The sequence below is a fragment of the Prionailurus bengalensis genome, chromosome D2 (assembly GCF_016509475.1).
Source record: "Prionailurus bengalensis isolate Pbe53 chromosome D2, Fcat_Pben_1.1_paternal_pri, whole genome shotgun sequence".
Taxonomy (NCBI): Eukaryota; Metazoa; Chordata; class Mammalia; order Carnivora; family Felidae; genus Prionailurus; species Prionailurus bengalensis.
In genome coordinates this window covers 51952855-51975524 of record NC_057351.1, presented here as the reverse complement: position 1 = coordinate 51975524, position 22670 = coordinate 51952855, and the positions used below count along the sequence as shown (strand labels likewise).

Below are 22670 nucleotides of genomic sequence, written 5' to 3'. Positions count from 1 at the left end.
CAGTCCAGAAAGAAGTGGGTTTTTTTTTTTAACCAGTATCTTTTCTCTGATAATGAAAAGATTTCGAACCTGAAGTTGAGTAGAAGGTTAGGATTAAATTTTGCTTATAATCCACGAACAGTGTTTCTGTGAAAAACTGGAACAGTTTAAAGTATTTAAGTACAATAAGGGCAGAAGAGGGCACCTGTACTCATTCTGTCTGTTTTAATGGTATTTTTAGAAGTCACGCCAGATGAACACTTAAGATATGAAAGCTCTGGGAAATCCAGTTTTCCTTATAACTCAAGGCTAGGTCACTCACATATGAAATGTTTTTGTAGTGTGAAAAAATGAGATCATTAAAAAATAGGTAATCCTTCTAATATGGCCATTTCTCTATCCTTCTATCTACTCTGTGTGGTCCTGAGAAAGTTTATAAGGATAAAATCAGTTGAATCTCCTTTAGCCTAACAAAAGCATATTTGATCGATACGAACAATTTCTTTTTAAAAATCTGATGGTCTTGGGGCGCCTGGGTGGCCCAGTTGGTTAAGCATCCGATTCCAGCTCAGGTCATGATCTCGCAGTTTGTGAGTTCAAGCCCCGCATCAGGCTCTGTGCTGACGGCTCAGAGCCTGGAGCCTGCTTTGGATTCTGTGTCTTCCTCTCTTTCTGTCCCTCCCCAACTCGTGCTCTGTCTCTCTTTCTCTCTCTCTCAAAAATAAATAAACATTAAAGAAAATTGTTTTTAAAAATCTGGTGGTCTCTCCCCAACTATTATTTACCACAACTCAGTCATTTGTCTTCTAGAAATTTGCAAGTTAGATGTTTATAACTTGAAATGCATCATGCAGTAGACATAGGTTAAAGTCTGCCAACTCAACCCACAGAGGCCTTCTTACTAATAGAAAGGATACTAGGCTAGAATCAGCCAATCTGGAATTTAGTCCTCACTATGCCACTTACTATAGAACTTGAAGGAAGGATGTGTGTGTGTGTGTGTGTGTGTGTGTGTGTGTGTGTGTGTGTGTGTTTTCATGAAAACAATTTTAAAAACTTAAAGCACCCTGTCAGTATTTAGTGGTACTGAGAACACACTGATATACACGAAACCATGAATAATATGTGAACTCTTCTGGAAGATACTCATTAGATAATCTAACTGAAATTTCACATGATAAAATGGGTTAAATATTTCAGGCAAGACAGGGGTAACACTGGTTGGTTATCTTAGCTTTTGAAACAGAAGGAGCTCTCTGTAGGCAGGTCTGGCCTGCCTAGGAATCTGTCCCTAAAATAAGTTCCCCTAAACCACCATTCCCTATATTCTCTGTGAAACATGAGTCCCTTTTGATTTTAATATCTATTTTACAATATATATATATATTTTTTTTTTTTCCCGAGTCAAATGTGTTTGGAAATGCTTTCTAGAAGAAAGTTAAATAGGCTGGTATATTCTAAGACTTCTTAGAATCTTGTATATATATGCCAGTTGTTGTGAAGATTCCAGGAAACAATACGTAGTTTTTCACAAATTTTTCGATCATGGAACTCTTCTAAAATGTACCATCTCTTGGGAATAACGTTCTAGGGAACCCAGTTGAGAAAACACTGTGTTTTCAGCTTCTTTTCTTCTTTGTCCTCAAATTTAGAAGTTGAATAAGTAGGGATTGTTTTTCTCTTTCTTAATCCCTTTTTCCCAAGTGTGTCCTACCCACCGTATATTTTCTTTCTTATTGTGGTGAAAAAGCATGTAAGATCTCCCCTCTTACCAGTTTTTAAGTGAACAATAACAGTATTGTTAACTATAAGCACAGTGTTGTACAGTCGATCTCTAGAATTTTTTCATCTTGCCTACTGAAAGCTGATACCCTTTGAACAACCCCCTACTTTCCACTGTTCCCAGCCCCTGGCAACCACCATTCTACTTCCCGCTTTCTAGGAGTTTCACTACTTTAGATCTGTCATATAAATTGACATGTCCAATATTTTCTTGGTAAGCATCTTTGCCATAGGTAGTTTTGTCACAAGCGTTTTCACCACATAACCAATTGGCCTTAAGGCAATTTTTCCCTAAAAGGTGAAAAAAATAACTGGTTGGCAGTTTGGGTTGACAGTTTGGTTTATTTCTCCATTGACGCAGTACTCCTATTTTTTTTATTGTATAAATCTTAGCCCTCCGAAATGTCTACACAGTGACACAGTTTTGAACTCAGATTTCCCATTGACCTTTGGAATGTCTATCAGTAAACATGTGAGTCTGCCCAGAACTAAGAACAGTGTAGAAGGCTTTCACAAAGCAATATAAAGTTCACTTATAAATATGCATCCCATTTTTTGGAAACTTACAGCCTCTCTTAATGAAGGAAAAAATTTCAGTGAAAAAAATGTGATGCCAAATGAGATGAATCAATAAGAAAAAAAAAAAGTTTAATACTCTGAACAAAAGACTTGAAGTCAAGTGCTTAGGTACAATCCACAAAATAAAATCAGTTATTTATGCAGTATTGCTGTGTATTTACACTATAGGTTTGATTGTATTCAGATATTTTGTATTTCATAATAGTCATTCTTTTTTTTTTTTTTTTTTTTTTTTTTTTTTTTTGAGACAGAGCATGAGCAGGGGAGGGGCAGAAAGAGAGGGAGACACAGAATCCAAAGCAGACTCCAGGCTCTGAGCTGTCAGCACAAAGCCTGACGCGGGGCTTGAACTCATGGACTGTGAGATTATGACCTAAGTCGAAGTTGGACGCTCAACCAACTGAGCCACCCAGGCGCCCCTCACAATAGTCATTCTAATTTTATTACCATTTTCATGTTTCATGATGTCCTTTTTAGATGGATGCTCTTTTGTTTTTTCATGATTTTATTTTTTACAATAAAATTGCCTAGTAGCCACTTAGTTACACAACAAAAATGTTTTAACAAAAATGCTTGGGGCAAAGATGCTTATGGTGGAACTACCTAGAAACATAAATAGATTCATGCAATATTCACCCTTCTGTGATTGACTTACTTCCCTCAGCATAATGGCCTTAGGGTTCATCCATGTTGTTGCATGTGTCAGGATTTCATTCTTTTTTAAGACAGAATAATATCCCATTGTATGTGTATAGCACAATTTCTTTATCCATGTCTGTGGAAATTTAGGTTGTTGCTTCCACATCTTGGAAAAGAAGAATAAGGCTGCAGTGAACGTGGGCCTGATTTCAGTTCTTTTCAATAAATACACAGAGGTAGGATTGCTGGGCATGTATTTTCCATCTCCAGAGAGTTGGGGTGGGGACAGGGAAGAACAACTGTGTATCCGTGGTGGTAAGTGGGACACTGGGTGTTTGATGATCGCCTTTTGTAGTTACAGTTCTTCGTCTTTTTGATGACTTGAGACTGTCTATTGTATCTCTCTCACGTACCAGTCTCTATATAAGAACGGTGATCAGTAGTTTTGAAATCAATCCACCATTGATAAATAATGTTCCCTTGATGATTTTGTTTTAGTTTAATGCTGAGGACCAGAGACTGACTTTTGGTTAGCTAATTGGAAGCTTTCTGATACTTTTATTTATTTATTTATTTATTTATTTATTTATTTATTTATTTATTTTTAATTTTTTTTTTTCAACGTTTATTTATTTTTGGGACAGAGAGAGACAGAGCATGAACGGGCAAGGGGCAGAGAGAGAGGGAACGGGCAAGGGGCAGAGAGAGAGGGAGACACAGAATCGGAAACAGGCTCCAGGCTCTGAGCCATCAGCCCAGAGCCCGACGCGGGGCTCGAACTCACGGACCGCGAGATCGTGACCTGGCTGAAGTCGGACGCTCAACCGACTGCACCACCCAGGCGCCCCTCTGATACTTTTATTTAAGGAACATTGGGGTTTTTTCGGGTTTTTTTAAGTTTATTTATTTTTAAGAGAGAGAGAGAGAGAGAGAGCATGAGCTGGGGAGGCACAGAGACAGAGGGAGAAACAGAATCTGAAGCAGGCTCCAGGCTCTGAGCTGTCAGCACAGAGCCCGACATGGGGCTCAAACTCAGTGACCGTGAGATCATGACCTGAGCCGAGGTCGGATGCTTAACCCACTGAGCCACCCAGGCGCTCCTATTTAAGGAACATTATGAGAGCTCAGCCATAGTGCATAATATTTGCTTGGAATAGCATCCTTTTAGAATAACTATTTTTGATTTAATGAGATGTTACCCATCGCACCTTTCTTTGCAAGCACTTCAAGTACCTCACGTATTTAATCTTTTTTTCTCTCTTCCCTAGAAACATGTTGGGCCTGAATTTTAGCCACAGACTATCAAAGGATTTATATTTTTAGCCTGCATGAAGATGAATATGACCCAGTAACCATACTAACAGAAATGCTGATGACACCACACTTTGTCCTCAGCCACAGCTGGAATAGATAACGATGACTCAATAGCAAAAGAAGTACAGGTTCTGATGACCTGTTCCCAGACTATTTATGCTCCAAGCCTTAGTCTGGGACTCCTACAGCCTGGCCTTTACTTTGCTGCTCCTATTGGCCCCTGCTGGAGCTGGCTTGAAAACTTCCCAGCTGTAGCTATAGCTGTGTTTCATTTGACCCTTTGAGAGGAAGCAACGCCCAGAAGTGAGTTCAAATATCGTCTGAACTAATCCTTCCTGGGCTTATTTCGAAGCTCTGGGAATCGCAGAGCCTTTGACTAGAAATAGTTTTTTAATGGAGTTCGGGTCATCCAAAGAAGGATACTCTTCTCTGAACAGCATGGAACCTTTTTGTCTTGACTCTCCTTCCTAGTCTTGACCCCTGATCTCTCCTGTCCTGATCTCTCTTTTTATATCCTTTCTCTTGGAATTGGGATAATTTTTTTATTTTTATTTTTTAACATTTATTCATTTTTGAGTGACAGAACAGAGGAGTGTGAGCGGGGGAGGGGCAGAGAGAGAGGGAGACAGAATCCAAAGCAGGCTCTAGGCTCTGAGCTATCAGCACAGAGCCCAACGCAGGGCCCAAACTCACTGACCACAAGATCATGACCTGAACCGAAGTCACGCACTCAACCGACTGAGCCACCCCGGCACCCCTGGGATAATTTTTAATATGAAAACTCTTTAGAGTGATTAAATGTGTTCTTTCCTGCTCATATTTGAGCACAGAGGCTGTTTAGGAGCATACTCATGGGAAAAAGACCATCGCCATTTTTCTAAGAAGTTATCTCAGTAGGACATTCAAGTTCTTTAACCCCAGAAGTCAGAGAATATCAGTCAACTAGCAGTTTCTTAGGGGAAACTGAGGCCTGCAAGACTGTGAAATAGCCAATTAACAGATGGAGCCAGGGCACTCTGCACTTCCACATTTGTTCTGGGGTGGTGGTGACACCGTGGCAGTTATGCGTTTCGCAGATCTTTAATGATTTTCTTACCCTTTGTTCCGCCATTAGAACATGGTTTGGGGCTGATTTATATCCTCACCTCCAGCCCCATTCCCAAACAGCATGGAAGAGAACGAGACTTGGGGGTCAGTCCATGGATTGTGTGGGAACCTGTCAGGTGGCCCTTCTTTGTTTCATGAAGATGTCACCTTAAGGCCAGACAGAGCCCTCTTAGATCTCTGTGCACTCTGTAAACATGGCAAAGGTGGCAACATAAGCATTCTCGGAACTATGGAAAAAGCACAAGGACGATTTTAAAACCTTTCTTCTCCTCACACTTGAGAATATGAAAAGTAGTAAGTCCCATCCTCTGAAAGGTAAAAAGAAAGTTCAAACCACTTCACGTATGTTTTTGTTTAATCTACCCCAGATTGCTTCTAAAATTAATAACTGTGAATATTTGCTATATCTGGAAGGTTGTGGATGACTTTGTTGCTAAGGAAAAGCCATTTTCACATTGCTGCTTTAATTTCCTAGGCATCTGTCATCTGCTTTCTAAACAGCAGGATTCCAGCTCATAGTCAGTTGGAAAACGAAAAATTTATGTCCAAACAATCTTAGTATTGCCTGCTGGTAGAGGACCTGCTTTAGCAGCTGTAAAGACACTATGTTTAGTGGGAATGTTAATGAGGTTACTATGGTTTTTAGGCATGGATAGATGTACTCTGTGACACATGCCAAGGACATTAGGAGCCCATAGTATTTAAAAGCGTTAGTACACTGAATAAAATGGTTTTTCCAGGAAGCATGTTGCTCCAGATAAGAAATGGCCTACCTCGGGGCGCCTGGGTGGCGCAGTCGGTTAAGCGTCCGACTTCAGCCAGGTCACGATCTTGCGGTCCGTGAGTTCGAGCCCCGCGTCAGGCTCTGGGCTGATGGCTCAGAGCCTGGAGCCTGTTTCCAATTCTGTGTCTCCCTCTCTCTCTGCCCTTCCCCCATTCATGCTCTGTCTCTCTCTGTCCCAAAAATAAATAAACGTTGAAAAAAAAAAAAAAAAAAAAGAAATGGCCTACCTCACTTCTGAGCAAGCCTTTACATATGTCCCTGTTAAGTTACACCTCTTTCTCCAGTTTGTCCACTGTGACTCCATTATCTAAAATCTTGCTTCTACTCAACTTCCAGCCCTCTGTAAGCGTGTCTCACCTGCCTTGGGGTGGCTGCGTATCTGACAGACTTAATTTGATTGTCCCTGTCACCACTGGACAGACTATGGCAGGGGCCGTTCTTTAGCTGTTCTTAATAGGACATTTAGCACATCATTCAAACCAGGCTTAACCTTGACTTCTGTCCCCCTTCTCATTACTACAACATTTCGGGTCCAAGGAGAGGGAATTTTGGATCTGTAAATCATTTCTTTTCTCCCTAGGTATGTCCTCTCTGCCACCAAGAGCTATTTTGTCATTGCTTTATTTATATTGGGAGGTCATTTTGTTGACTGATATCAAAAAAGCTGCAGACAGAAATATTTTCTCTAGCTTGTTAGATACAAAACAATGTCAACATTGAGAACAGTGTGTTCAAGTATGGCTTTCTCTTTGCCTATATCATTCTAAATATATTATTTCCCTTATCCATCTTATAGCCACTTATCCAGGTTCCACGTCAGTCCTTCTTATCCTTATTGGTTATCACAGTTCATGAATAAGTGCACATATTCATCAGAATCCGTGGGCATGGTCATCTCCATTACATGCGTGGAATTCAGGTATCTCCTTGTAGGAAGTTTTCATCTCCTATACCTGTAAATCCCTTTGAAGCAGAGGGTCTATTTCATGATATGACTGGTTCTGCATAGAACTGTAGTATTTGGACTTTAATAATGGAGTGTAGATCAGTAATATCCCAGTAGATTAGTGTCTCCACGTGTTACAGCTTATTGATACTCCGGATGCTTTAGGCGATTAATAGAGAAACACATTTTCAATTTAGTAGCTACATATCTGTTATTGGGAAGAATAGGATTAATGTGGATAGTCAAGTAAAACATCGTGTAATAGTAAATAGCATTCAGGTAAGGCGAAAGTTACAAATGCTTTGGGAATGCCTTTAAGAAACTCTCAGATCATAAATTATATTAGGGAAGAACTGCATCTTATTCTTCATTGTATTTCAGTTTTTAATATGATGGCTTACAAAAACCAGGCATTCCGTATGAGTGAATCCACTTGAGACAAAAATCACTCTTTGGCGTAGGAATACCTACCAATGTCTTCACACATCTACTTCTCTCTGTTGATTTAAATTGTCAGGGATACTGCTTGACTTTTGCCCTTTCAGATGGTGTGGTAGCCAACATGAACATCTGTGTTTGTGAATCATTTTGAGTCATTGTGTATGTCTTATCTTCTGGGCAAGCCTCTACTCTTTGGATCAACACCTTCATGCAGGTGCTAAAACTGGCTTTACAGTGAGATCATGACGTGAGCTGAAGTCAGATGCTTAACTGATGGAGCCACTGAGGTGCCCTGTGTTGGGCTCTGCGCTGACTGACATTTCAGAGCCCAGAGCCTGCTTTGGATTCTGTCTCCCATCTCCCTCTGCCCCTCCCCCTGCCTCATATATAAATAAACATTTAAAAAATATTTAAATAAATAAACATTTAAAAATTTTAAATCTTTGATTTAAAAAAATTGGAAGTTGCAAATTTATAAAGGGTCATCAAGCATTATTAGAAGTGATTGCAGACTGACAAGTTTTAAATTTTATTTTTTAATCTTCACTTTTGAGAGACAGAGCATGAGCAGGGGAGGGGCAGAGAGAGAGGGGAGACACAGAATCCGAAGCAAGCTCCAGGCTCCAAGCTGTCAGCACAGAGCCCGACACGGGGCTCGAACCCACGAACCATGAAATCATGAACTGAGCCGAAGTCGGACGCTCAACCGACTGAGCCATCCAGGCGCCCCCAGACTGACAAGTTTTAAAGGGGACAACAGAAAAAAGTGAAAACTGCCCCCTGTGTTGATTTACCTGGCACTGCTCTAAAAGACATTCCCATAATGCCCCATGCTTCAGATGGGGCAGAATAAATAGTACATTTTAGGAAGACTTCCATGAAAAAAACCCTCAAAATTCAAGATGTTTGAGCACTGAAAAGGAAAAATGCTCTCTGGAAAAGTAACTTATGAGGAATCCATTATTCTCTAAGGAAGCTGATTAAATAAGGCATACTGTGTACCTCTGGCCAGGAGCCATGACTGTGGAGTTTCAGGACTTATCTGCCTAGGTATTGTGTTGACTACATCCATCAGAACTCCTTAGTTGTTAAGGAACATTGTTGCCGAGCTCAGCTGGACGCCTGAATAGACAGAAGGTGCAGTTTTATTCATATTACATTTTCAGATATCAGCACAAACCTATTACTTGACCTTACATTTGTTTGTTCGTGTTTTTACACTTGCAGTGAGTGTTTGTATCCATCATTCCACTTGATCTTAACATCCCTATATTGTGGAAATCCTTTTAAATCAACAGGTAGAGCATTAATTCAGTCTTGCTCATGGCTACATTATATTTTATGGGGTAGATGTACCACATTTTATTCATTCTTCTATAGGTGGACACTTTTTTTTCTACTTTTTTTTTTTTTTTTTTTTTTACCATCATGGACAGTTCTGCAATAAATATTCTTTATATGTATCCTCTCATCTGGGGTTATATTTCCAAGCATTGGGATAATAGCATTAACAACAACCAGCAATGGAATTATTGGGCCAAAGAGTGTATATAGTTTTAATTTTAACAATTTGCTAGTTTGCTTTTTAAAAACATTGTACCGCGGCACCTGGTTGGCTCAGTTAGTTAGGCGTCGGACTCTTTTTTTTTTCTAATTTTTTTTTTTAACGTTTATTTATTTTTGAGACAGAGAGAGACAGAGCATGAATGGGGGAGGGTCAGAGAGAGGGAGACACAGAATCTGAAGCAGGCTCCAGGCTCTGAGCTGTCAGCACAGAGCCTGATGCGGGGCTCGAACTCACGGACCGCGCGAGATCATGACGTGAGCCGAAGTCGGCCGCTTAACCGATTGAGCCACCCAGGCTCCCCTTAGGCGTCGGACTCTTGATCTCAGGGTCATGAGGTTGAGCCCCACATTGTGTGGAGCCTGTTTGAGATTCTCTCTCTCTCTTGCTTTCTCTCTCTCTCTCTCTTTCTCTCTCTCTCTCTCTCTCTCTTTCTCTCTCTCTCTCTAAAATTTAAATTAAACTAAATTAAAATGTACCAATTCAGGGGCACCTTGCTGGCTCAGTCACTGGAGTGTGCAACTCTTGATCTCAGGGTTTTGAGTTCGAGCCCCACACTGGAAGTACAGATTACTTAAAAATAAAATGTTAAAAAAAATTTTTTTAATAAAAAAAAAAATGGGCACCTGGGTGGCTCAGTCGGTTGAGCGTCTGACTTCAGCTCAGGTCATGATCTCACAGTTTGTGAGTTCAGGCCCCAGGCCGGACTCTGCTGACAGCTCAGAGCCTAGAGCCTGCTTCAGGTTCTGTGTCTCTCTCTCCCACTGCCCCTCCCCTCCTCACACTGTCTCTCTCTCAAAAATAAATAAACATTAAAAAACAATTTTTTAAGGGAGCACCTGGGTGGCTCAGTTGGTTAAGCGCCCAACTCTTGACTTCATCTCACACCATGATTTCACTGTTGTGACATTGAGCCCCACGTCAGGCTCCAAGGTGTGGAGTCTGCTTGGGATTCTCTTCCTCCCTCTCTCTCTGCCCCTTGCACATTCCCTCTCTCTCTCAAAATAAATAAACATTTTTTTTTAATGTTGTGCCAATTCACATTTCTATCCACAAGTGATAAGTAGTAATCACCTCTTTTAGGTGTTTGCTGATCTGATGAGAATAAAGCCATAATTAATTTTCTTTTTCCTGACTAATGTGAACATTTTTTAATGTGGATTGCTGCAAATTCTTATGTGAATTACTGTCTACCCATTTTCCACTGTGTTGTAGGTCTTTTTCTTACCAGTTTTTAAGAGTTCTTTGTATGGTATGAATTACAGTCTGCAGTTTTTTTTTCCAAATCCATCATTTGCCTATTGACTTTTTTTACGGTATCGTTTGCCACTTAAACATGTTTTATTTTTACATAAAAATAAAGCTTGAGGGGCGCCTGGGTGGCGCAGTCGGTTAAGCGTCCGACTTCAGCCAGGTCACGATCTCGCGGTCCGTGAGTTCGAGCCCCGCGTCAGGCTCTGGGCTGATGGCTCAGAGCCTGGAGCCTGTTTCTGATTCTGTGTCTCCCTCTCTCTCTGCCCCTCCCCCATTCATGCTCTGTCTCTCTCTGTCTCCAAAAAAATAAACGTTGAAAAAAAAATTTTTTAAATAAAAAAAATAAAAAAAAAATAAAGCTTGAAACTTCTAGGTTTCTAGTTCTTATCTACAGGGTCTGACTTACCTATAATTTGTACATATAGACCTAGTTAGTTTGGGTGTTTTTTTAAGACTATTTTCTTTTTTTTACATTTTATATAGGTCTTACATCTTTATGGTTTGGTTCATTCTGAGTAATTGATCACTTTTGTTACACTTGTGAATAGAGTATTTTCTCCATTTTTATTGCTAGAATGCATTAGGCTACTAATTTTCTTATAACTCTTCTTGACACAGAAACAATACCTTGACTAGATACAGAATTTGAGGAACATGTCTTTTTCTCTCAGACTAATAAATAGTAATCCTTGGTGTTCTGACTTCCAGTGTTACCAGTGAGAAGTCTGATGCCAGCCTGTTTTCTTTCCATCCTTAGTAGCAGAAATAACTAGCTCTTTTCACTTCAAAGCATGTTAACATTTTTCTCTTTAACTTTGTTATTTTTTTAAAAATTTATTTTAAGTTTATTTATTTTGAGAGAGAAAGAGCACAAGTAGGGCAGGGGCAGAGAGAGAGGGAGAGAGAGAGAATGAATGAATCCATCCATCCATCCCAAGCAGGCTCCTCACCACCAGTGCAGAGCCTGATGTGGGGCTTGAACTCCACAGGAACTGCAAGATCATGACCTGAGCCGAAGTTGGACGCTTAACTGGCTGAGCCACCCAGGCGCCCCCTCTGTTTACCTTTAGAATTCTAAAATTTTAGCTACAAATTTTAGCAGGATCTGCCTGGTGGTATATATTTTTTTCTCATCAGTCCAGACCGAACCTGGTGGTATTTTTGACATGCAGTTTCAGGGCTCTTGTCAGCTTCTTACTTTTCCCTTTATTATTCCTTCTTCTGGAACTTTTGTTATTCGTCTGTTAGGTTCTCCTGAATCTATTCTAAAATTTCTCGTCTTTGCTTTTACTATTTGAAATCATTTTTTTCTCAGAGCTTTGAAATATGCCTACCACTTGACCTTCTAGGCCACTAAACTGGACCTCAGCAGTGATTATCCTGTCTTCAGTTCAGCTGATAACTTAGTCAAAAAATTATGGTTTATTTTTTTTTAATATGAAATGTATTGCCAAATTGGTTGGAGAGTGTGATGCTAAGTGAAATAAGTCACACAGAGAAGGACAGATACCATGTTTTCACTCCTGTGGATCCTGAAAAAATTACGGGTTAGATGTTTTAACTTCTTCATCGTAGAAAAGTTTGAATACGTACGAAAGTACAGAGGATGTTTTAACGAACCCCATCATCCATTTACAGTTGTACAACACATGCAGTGTTCCTATCATCCAGTTTCAAAAGTCATTAACTTTTGGCCGATCTTGTTTCATCTACATCTCTACCCACTTTCTCATCCTCACCCCAGGGTATTTTGAAGTAGATCCCAGGTCATATAATTTCATCCTGAAATAATTCAGTTAAATAATTCAGTATGTATCTTTAGGAAAGGAGTTCTTTAAAACACAAAATTGGGAGTACAAGGTTTCCTTTTGGGGTGATGACAGTGTTTTGGAGCTAGATGGAGGCAGTAGTTACCTAACACTGTGACTGTATTAAATGCCCATGGATTGTTCACTTGAAAATGGTTAATTTTTGATGACTTTAACCTCAGTTTAAAAAAATTAAGCTCTTAAAAAAAAAAAAACAGGAGGGGAAAACCCATATAACTACAATACCATTTTTACACCTCGGGTGTCTCCTTTATGCTAGATTTTAATCTCCGTGTGTGCTCTTTTTATATTTGTATGTATTATAAATGGCTTTCGTCCTTCTCCTCCAGCGGCTCTCTTCTGCTGAGCGTGAATGCTATTTGTTGAGACCAGTTCTCTCCCTGACCGAGGCTTATTCCCCAATCACATCTGGTTGCTGGAACACGCTGGGTATAGGTATCTCTAGGGTGGTAGAAGCAAAGTGGTCCCAAGCTCATGGACCGAAGGTGGAAAAGCAGGATCCTTCCAGTTCCCTGAATGCCCTGCCTTCACCGGTAGGCCTCGAGCTTCAGGGCAGAGGGGATTTATTCCACCGGTTTGACTCCCTCTTGGCATGCAGATGTAGGGAGATCAGGCCAGATTAGATATACTCTTACAAGCTAATAGCTCCATTCCCCCAGAGGTCCACGATCTTTGTAGACCACCTTCTTCCTTCCACCTCCTTCCACTTCCTTCTAGGATAGTGGGCCTGCCAGTATCCTGTCTTGCTCCAGAACTCTGTCCTCAAGTTGTTTGAAGCTCAGGAGAGATGCTGACCAAGGCAGGACTATAGATAGGAAATGCCAGAGGAGCAATATGGAGTGTTAAATTCAAAGGAGGAAGGAGCTGGGGCACCTGGGTGGCTCAGTTGGCTAAACGTCTGACTTTGGCTCATGTTATGATCTCCTGGTTTGTGAGTTCGAGCCCCCTGTTGGGCTCTGTGCTGACAGCTCAGAGCCTGGAGCCTGCTTCAGATTCTGTGTCCACTCTCTGCCCCTCCTCTCTGCCCCTCCTCCATGCGCTTTCTCTCCCTCTCTCAAAAATAAATATTAAAAAAAAATTTTTTTTAAAGGAAGAAGGAGTAGCTCCCTGTGGGACTGAAATAGTTAAGGAAGGCTGGGCTTGTAATTGATTTTTGACAAGGTTGCCAGTACCATTCACGGGTAAAGAAAAGTCTCTTCAACAAATGGTGCTGGGGCAACTAGATGTCCACATGCAAAAGAATGAAGTTGGACCCTGGCCTCACACTAAATACAGAATTTACTAAAAATCAACCTAAATACAGAAGCTGAAACCATAAAAAGGTAAATTGAACTTCATCAAAATTAAAAACTTTTGTGCATCAAAGGACCTTGTCAAGAAAGAAAAACAGCTTACAAAATAGAGAATATTTGCAAAGCATATATCTGATAAAAGTCTCGTATCTAGTATATATAAAGAACTCTTATAACTCAACAACAAAAAGAGTACAATTTAAAAATAGGCAGAGGATTGTTCAAGAAAGACAGTAGCCTTTTATAATACATACAAATATGAAAAGAGCAATTAAGGAAATTCAAGTCTAGCACAAAGAGACTTTTTGATAACATTTTTTAATAAAAAAATTTTTTTAAGTTTATTTATTTAAAGAGACAGAGCCAGGGACGGGCAGAGAGAGGGAGAGACAGCATCCCAAGCAGGCTCCACGCTGCCAGCGTCCAGCCCAGGGCGGGGCTCCAACTCACAAACCATGAGACTGTGACCTGAGCCAAAATCCAGAGTCAGATGCTTAACCAACTGAGACACCCAGGCGCCCTGCAGTGGAGAATTCGAATGGCTTGGGACCAGGAGAGGAACATTGTGGAAGTAGATTCATTGAAATATCAGCAGGTTCATAGTAGAATTGAGCCAGGACAGGCCTGGAGCTCTGTGGCCAGTGTAGAGGCTGTCAGTATGAGGTGGGACGGCCAGGAATAGTGTGGAGGCAGCAGGACTGAGACTCAGGTGTCATGCTTGGGGTATGCCACGCCTGTTCTGTGTGCTTTGTGTTATTTAACTCATTTAATCTTCATAGGAACCCTATCAAGTGTGCATTCTTCTCCCCCAGTGTATAGATGAGGAAACGGGCTCAGAGTGGCCTCACGTTAAGAGAAACTTGCACAGCTACTACTATGGCCTAGATCCAAACCCAGGCAGGCGAACCCAGAGCTACCACAGTTTTAATTATGATGCAGAGATCAAGGCAAGAGATTTTTCAGAAGCTCCTTCACTAACTTGTCAGGTTGAGGAGGGGGAAACTGGAGGGAGGGAACTAGAGTCAGAGTGAGGACATTTCCCCCTGAGTAACCGGGAGCCGATACAGGTCTTCTCAGGTGGATCTTCCAAGAAGGAGTGGCTGGCTGGCTGGCCGACCGGCCTGTGCACTGGAGCCCAAGGCTAGAGGAGGCCAGGAGACGACTCTCCAAAGGGGAGGAGAGCCAGGAAAAGTAGAGTGTCCAATTCTAGGTCAGCCCTCTTTGCCGCCTGCCCCACGCTGTCCACCCTGCTGCCCCTCTCCCGCACCTGCCTTGTGTCCTGCTAGAAACTCCTGGCTACACCCAGAAGCATCTTGAGTCACCAGGCAGTTAGCCCCCGTCACAAAGCCATAGGTCCTTGCCTCTGTAGCCACAGCCCTGGCTCTTCCCCACAGTGGCCCGGAGGGCTGTGTGGGAAGGGGCTGATCATGGACTTGCCACCTTCATGCTGATTTCTAACATTTGAGATAAAAACCTGAATGATGTCCCTTGTCTGAGATCCTAGGAAGGGGACCTGGGGAAAACTCCAGTAACTTTGTTCTCCCTTGCTTCTGGTTTCCACATACCCAGCATTGCTTCGTTGAAATTATAAAACACGCCCTAAGGGGCTGTGATGAAAAGCTCTTCTCTATTGAAGCTTCCAGTTTTGGGGGGAAATTAAGGCAATAAAGTCCAAAAAAGTGTAAAGTCTAATTATTGTAGCTAATATTTCACTGGCCCCCTCCGCTTTCCCCTCCAGTCTGCTGTATACGGTATTGGGATGTTAGACTTTGGGAAGCCTTGTCAGTAAAACACTGAGGCCCAGAGCCTGACTGTAGTATCACAGCTCAGCCTGCCCTGGGAGCCAGTGTGACTCTTCCCCCCCAGCCTGGCTGCCACCAAACCAGTCCCCAACTCTGTGCCCTGCCTTCGAGGGCCTATGCGCTTTGTCCCAGCTGCTTCCTTTCCCTGACCTGCTCTCTCTCGTCCCACGTGGCCAGGTGCTGCCTGGCCCTCAGGATTCAGCTCGTGTGCTTTTACATACACGACCTCTCTTATTTTTTAAAATTTATTTTTATTCTTTTTTAAATGTTTATTTTTGAGAGAGACAGAGTGCGAGCAGGGGAGGGGCAGAGAGAGAGGGAGACAGAATCTGAAGCAGGCTCCAGGCTCCGAGCTGTCCGTACAGAGCCCAACGCAGGGCTCAAACCCACGAGCTGTGAGATCATGAGCTGAGCTGAAGTCGGACACTTAACCGACTGAGCCACCTGGGCCCCCCTATATACTACCTCTCTTAATCCTCACCAGTACCCTGGGAGGCAGATGCTGTACCCATTTTGCAGACACACAAATGTGTGTGTGTGTGTGTCTGGGTATAAAGTGTGCCCACTTCACAGATACACGGATAGAGCACACAAAAGCACAGAGACAGGTTAAGAATTCGCCTGTGATCACACAAGCTGTAAATCGAGCTACTGAGTTCAGAGTACTGATTTGCACTCTGGTTCACCCCTTTGTCTGACTGACACACGTCATTAAGCTGTATCGTAAAGTCTCAAAGAAAGAAACATGAGGAAGCTTTGCTAAACAGTTTTTCCTGTCTTTCCTCTTTGGGTCCAGGTGGAAGTGAAGCCATATGTGCTGGATGATCAGATGTGTGATGAGTGCCAGGGCACGCGCTGTGGTGGGAAGTTTGCCCCGTTCTTCTGTGCCAACGTCACCTGTCTGCAGTATTACTGCGAATACTGCTGGGCGAGCATACACTCCCGCGCCGGGCGGGAGTTCCACAAACCGCTGGTGAAGGAGGGAGGCGACCGCCCTCGGCACGTCCCGTTCCGCTGGAGCTGAGCCCAGGGCAGACCCAGCCACAAGTACTGGAGTAGATAACAAGGAGGGAAAAGAGAGGGCACTGCCTCAGGGCTTACAGTGTTCTGGAAATCTGTGCATTCGTTCTCGATTTTTAAAGAAGAAATGGGTCTTTTTATTATTACTATTATTTACAGTCATATTACTGAACTCAGTGTCCAGTATAATGCAGAATTGCAGAGTGTATAACGGTACTGATTTGCACTTTGATTCACACCTTTGTCTGCTTGGTACCTTAATTTCTCACCCCTGATTTGTCACTCGTAGACTGCCATTCTCATCAGCGGCCATCAGGTTGATGTCTGTGATTTTTTTTTTTTTTTTTTTTTTTTGCTGTTGTACGTTGTTGTTGTTGTTGTTGTGTTGTTGTTGTTGTTGTTGTTCCAATTGTTTTTGAACTGGAGCATGCACTTATTTTCAGAAACTTAGAGAGTCGCCCCTAGGAGAAGACTTACCAAAGGCAATACTCGTGAGTAGGTGGCAGATGTAGCAAAAACTTCACAACAATTCAGCAATCATTAGTTGGGGTCATTTAGAGTAAGGGTAACCCTTCATTCATGAAAATAGGCCTTTAGTTTTCTATTTTGACATGTAAGGATACCTCATAAGCTGAATCTTTATTTTTCCTTCATGTTTGATTTTGTTTTGCTGAGGATTTTGGTTAGATCTTTTAGTGTTATGTAAATTTATGCTGCAATAGCTTTTGCTGCTATTAAGATGGTATTATTAATACCATAATACTCTCTTCAGGCTAAGGTATCAATTAAAAAAAACCCAACAACACACTTCTGTGATTTAGGGATAGAATCAGCTGCCGACAGGAGATCAGAATAGACTACAGAAAGCTTCAACGGAAGGTCACTATTTCTGACTGCATGTTTACTTAATCAGGTTGCTGCATGCAATAAATTTTATATCCAATGTCTAGTATAAAACCTTCCCACAATGCACAAATTAAGAATCTATATAAGCTATAAAATACTGATTTTTTTAAAAGTTTTTTTTCACTCAAAGAATTGGTAATTGACTGGAGGAAGGCATGCCTCAATAAATGGAATGCTTCTGAACTAGGAAGAGCCCATAACAGAATGACCTATATTACAACCAATATAAAACCTAGGTGTAGGATATCTTAAAGCAAATTTGTGGACGGTAGATGAAGTACTTTGCGGTGCTCTGTTATATATTGTGCAATTTATTTTATATAGTAAAGTGATTATGTCTAACTGTGATCAAACTTAACTGTTTAAAGCCTCTGTGTCAGACATTAACGAACTTGACAGTTCATAACTGGTATATTATTAACTAACACATGAGCTCTTAGTTACAACCTCCTAGTGCTTGCACCATTTTACATAGCTTCAGACCTTGTCCAGAAAACCAAAGAGCTCATCTTAGCTTACAAACACTAGGAATATATACAGTATATAGAGATAAGTTGTCAGATTGACAAGCTAGGCACATTTTAAGAAAGTTGCGTGATGGCGATGCTAAAGAAATGTCTATCCACAATAAGACGGCCTGGGCAGGGCTGGTTGTCTGGGTGAGAAAGTAACTACTTAATTCCCTGGATTTATCCTGTAAAGCTTGAATAGAACTAAGGCCTGCTAGTACTACCGTGGACATTTTTTTAGCCTTCACTCTTGGGCTGCAGATAGTAATATATAAACACACACAATGATTGTGAGACTATGTAAAATCTTTCTTCTTTTTTCTTTTTTCTTTTCTTCTTTTTTTTTTTTAATCTTCTTCCTATGTTTTAGAGTTCTGGGGACAATCTGACTGGATATGACACTGCAGAATAGATTTAAGTCGCTGTGTTTTTATGTGCTGTGATGTCCTTGTCCTGTCTCTTAAGTTAATATGGCTTGTTTTTGTTTTGTTTTGTTTCTCCAGTGTTTAGTTGCAATTACCAGCTTTCAAGCTATAGTTTGTTTTCAAAAAGGAAAAACAAAATAGTTTTTTACTGGATTAAAAATGCTTATTAGAATTCTCCCCTTTTGAAGTTACCTCTGGGCTTTTTGGTAATAATTGCTTTTTTCCAGCCCAGCTGTGGTTTTCTGTTTGTTTTGTTGGTTTTTTTTTTTCTATGTTTGTGGTTTTTTTCATCTGTACAAGAAATTTTGTTATGCACTACTACTTTTTGTATTCTAGACAGTTTTCAAAAGTTGGCTGAAGATTTTTTTGTTTGTTTGTTTTTAAGGAAAAAGGCATGCTTTCTGACTGACATGATCTTTTGCAATACCTCAATTTTGAAATATAGGAAAGAAAATGATATTTTCTAAGTAAGTTTATTCAGAAAAATATATATTAATTTAATTCTGCAAGAAAAATGATTTAACAGATGGTAACTTTATTTTTTTCATGCTTATTTGTGTTTTTTGAAAATGAAGAAGTTAGAGCTTTATAACTATAATATTAAAGATCATATCTAACCTACAGAAATCTACCTAATTATGTGAAAGAAGCAAAACTTTTTGAAGAAGCACCCCTCTTTCATGTACTAAAACAACACTGAGATTTAAAAAAAAAAAAAAAAAGCTGGAAGCTTGTACAGCGGGAAGCTGACGGGAAGGTGAGAACCATGGTCACCAAGAATAGGTTACAAAGAATAAACTCCCTTTGGTGCTGAAAGTTTGTGGATAGATGGTGGAAACTACTTTCCCTTCATTTGTATATTTATAATCAAGCGTTGATTGTGCACGACTGACCAGGATTGTGAAAGAGTTCTTCTGTTTGTATTTTTTTAAAGAGAACTTTTTTAGTTTATTAAATTATAACATGTTCCCTTTTGTTTTGTAAATAAATGTGCCCCCCAAGTTGTTAATGTTATATTAAAAGAGAGGGTCCTTCAAAAAAAATTATTTTTTAAAACACAGAGGTGTTCTGACCTGCAACTTGACTGGGAAGCCCCTGGGTATCACAGGTCCTGTTGTGGCCTTTCCTTGACGTGACACTTGAACTAGTCGATTTTTTGAAGGCTATAACCTAACCTCGACTATTTGTTGTTATGTGCAATACTGTTTGTACTGTTTGTATAAAAAATAGAAAAAAAAAAGAAAAGAAAAAAGGCATAAATCTTTATTGCAGATTTATTTTCATTGCAAACTTTAGACATTGTGATTCACTGAAATCATTTTTCTACTGTCAAATATGTACCTTTTCTTCATGCTGGTATTTTTTCAATAGTAATGTAGCCTTTGTACTGAGACAAATTTTCATTGTTATTTTTAGAAAGATTTTTTGCTAAGAAAAAAATTAAACATATTTACATATTTTTCATTTTATTTCGTATTTTCTTTAAGGAGTGCTTTCTCAATCATTAATAGAGTTGTTTCTGGGAGGGACTTTCATATCTGGTCAATGTCATAATATTATTTTGTATTTTTACTTGGAATAAATTAATTTTATGATGCTAATTCTTTAAAAGTTTATTTTTTTCATTTTCAGTTATTTTTGAAGCTAAAACCTTTGTAATATTGTTACTAAAGTGTCTAGTTTTTTGAAATGCAAAGCTTTATGTATTAACTTGCTGATGTGGTTTACAATAGTGTGACAACGATGAACATGGTTGGTTATGTAAAGTGATTGGAAAATGTAATGGATAATTGGGTAATAAAATGACAGAATGAGCAGAACATGTGAGATTTTGACAAGCCTTTTCCTTTATTCCAGTGGTTTAGTGTAAGACTAGGGATGTCACAGTACAGTTCTCTAGGGATGTCACAGTGGATTTATACAACACCAGGTGCAGTCAGATCTGGGGCCCTGATAATGGAGTCACCCCCACCGAAACACCACCAGGTTGAAAACCCGGCTAGGTCAACAGAATGATTCATTGTTTTTCCCCTCTAACTCTTCATTGTGTCCTGTGTGCGTGCGTGCGTGCGTGTGTGTGTGTGTGTATGAGAGAGAGAGAGAGAGATCGGCCACCAACTGCTGTCCCTGTGTGAGAAGGTGCCTTCTGCCCAGGCATTTACAGTGGTGACGACTGAAGGGGGAAGGAAGCCGCAGAGAGGTCGCCACCTTCTGTGTAGTTAGACTTGGATGGCGGGGTCTTCCCTGACCTCCCTCCCTGGCCGGTGCCGGCAGCGTGCTGAGGAGGCACACTCGGACGTCACCACTGTCTATGGCCGGTCTCAGACTTCGTCTTCCTCCACCACCCCACCTGCCCCCTGTGATGGTGCCCCTTGTTTGTCCCTTACCATGGCAACATCCGGCCACCCCGAGCATGATCTCTCTGCCCTCCTGCTTCTTTTCCGCCACCCACCTCACCTTGAAGCTGTGCTGCTGAGGCAGCATGTCATTGTCACGGCACCTAAAATTAAAACACGCTAAAAAAGTTCTACAACTGCAAAACTGGTGTTGCGTAAACAGAACATTCAATGACTTGCTCTAGACGGATGGTGTGTTTCTACTAGTCCTTGATGGCCTCTTCGGGCTCTGTTGCCAAGGAGGCGAGGTTATCAAGAACTTGGAGAAACGTGTGTCCAGAGTTGGCTCTTGGGTATGCTCTATGTATTCAGTTTTGTAAATAATATATAGATTAGATCAAGTTGTGACGTTAAATTTTAACTCGAATTGGGTACTACTGGTCGGAATTTTACATTAACTACAAATAAGTGATTAGGAACAGAAGAAAATTGGAAAATTCTTGCTTAGTGGTATAAAGATTATGCTTAGATTTCTGCCTATTTCTTGTGTTTTATAGCTTGTTAGTGAGGCATGGGCTAATGCAGAGTGTACTGCATTTATGCAATTAGCAAATAACTGCTAGTTTTCATTTTATCTATTATATTAGCAACAAAATGGCATTTAACTGGGTAAAGCTCCTACCTAAATATTGAGTATTGTGACATCTCTACTTGCAAGGTTTGAATGAAAGATTAGTCACAGATTAGTGAAAAAAAAGTATCTTTTTGTTAAAACTGGCTTATTTGTATGGATTGTTGCCTTTTCACCGGTTTGTATGGTATGTCAGCTAACATTTTCTGTTGTTTTTTTTTTTTTATAATAACCAAACTTCTCTATCTCAGCTGCAATAGTGTTCCATTTTACCACAGAGTATTTTATAATTAATGCTGTTGACTTTATACCCCAAAATGGGTCAAGAAGTGGATATGTGATTTGGGGACGTTTAAATTTGTATGATGGAATTAATGGCAACAAGTAGAAAACTCGGGTGCTAATACAGGATAACTTCTGCTCTTTTTCTTTTCTGGATATAGTTCTGTTGGGGTATAAAGTATTAGGTATTTGTATTTTTGCTGTCAAAACAATGGACATAACTTTTAGAGTGTTCACAGCTAAGATCTCTGTATTTGTTTTTCAACTAACAACTAATTTTAAATGTATTGTATCTTTTATTACCTGTTCTCTTAGATTGTTTTTGCTAGTAACCCTTACTCAGCTTCCGCCTTTGGGGCTTGGACTAATATTGCTTGTATGGAACTGCAGTACTGTGACTACACACGGAGCTCAATGCAGCTATTGCTTACAACTGCTTAAACTTTGTAGTTTGGACTTCATTTTTTTCTGTAATAACAACTTATTAAATATAGTTGTATGAAGTACTGACGCTTGTCATCCTTTGCATTTGCTAAGGAATAGCCTGGAGTATATGGATTGCATCTGGGAACATTTGCGCATTCGAATGTGCTTGATTGGCCTTGGGGGGGGGGGGGACAGTGCTGGGGGACGAATTACAGCAGATTAATGCAAAATTCGCCTTTTCTCTGACCCACTTTTTTTTTTTAAAGCACATTTGAAACAGGAAGGTATTTGTTAACACAATGCACGTGTATTTAAGGCAAGGTTTTTAGAGGGGCGGTTGGGTTTTTATGCCAGCACTTGAAATCAATTTTCCGCAAAATCAGAATCAAGAAAAGGCAATAAAAACGTAAGTACGCCCCTTCTGTCTTAATTTTTACACTAGACTCTCTCTGATCATTTCAGAAAGTGGGTCTTTAAAATCCCGTATCTTCTTTGGACGCGCTAGAAGCTCTCTCGTAGGCACTAAATTTAATCTTTTTAGAAAATGGATCACAAGTGGCTGCACGAAAGAATCCCTCGGAGAGCTTTTAGAAACTGCGGGTGCAGGCGTCGTCCCACCCCCGAGATTGGTTTCACTGGTCTGGGGTGGGGTCTGGCGCGGTGTTTTTAAGCTCCCCGGGTGTCCGCCACGACCCAGGGCCGTACGGGGGCGCCCGGAGGCGCCGGTGGGACTTGCGGCGGCGCAGCGCTCGGGCCCCTAGGGGATCCCAGCAGCGGCTCGGAGCCGGCACGCCGAGCCACCCCGACGGGAGCGCTCAGGGCC

General features: G+C 40.9%; 1 protein-coding gene across 11 annotated transcripts in view; it reads left to right on the top strand.

Annotated features, from left to right (window-relative positions):
- Positions 1-21927, top strand: part of CPEB3 (cytoplasmic polyadenylation element binding protein 3) — a 197144-nt gene extending 175217 nt beyond the window's left edge. For all 11 annotated transcript variants that reach the window (XM_043596981.1, XM_043596972.1, XM_043596983.1 and 8 more), the window contains one exon: positions 16109-21927. In XM_043596981.1, the coding sequence (XP_043452916.1) occupies positions 16109-16336 (228 nt within the window). In that variant the 3' untranslated portion in view covers positions 16337-21927. The remainder of the gene's footprint in view (positions 1-16108) is intronic.
- Positions 21928-22670: the final 743 nt, after the last annotated feature.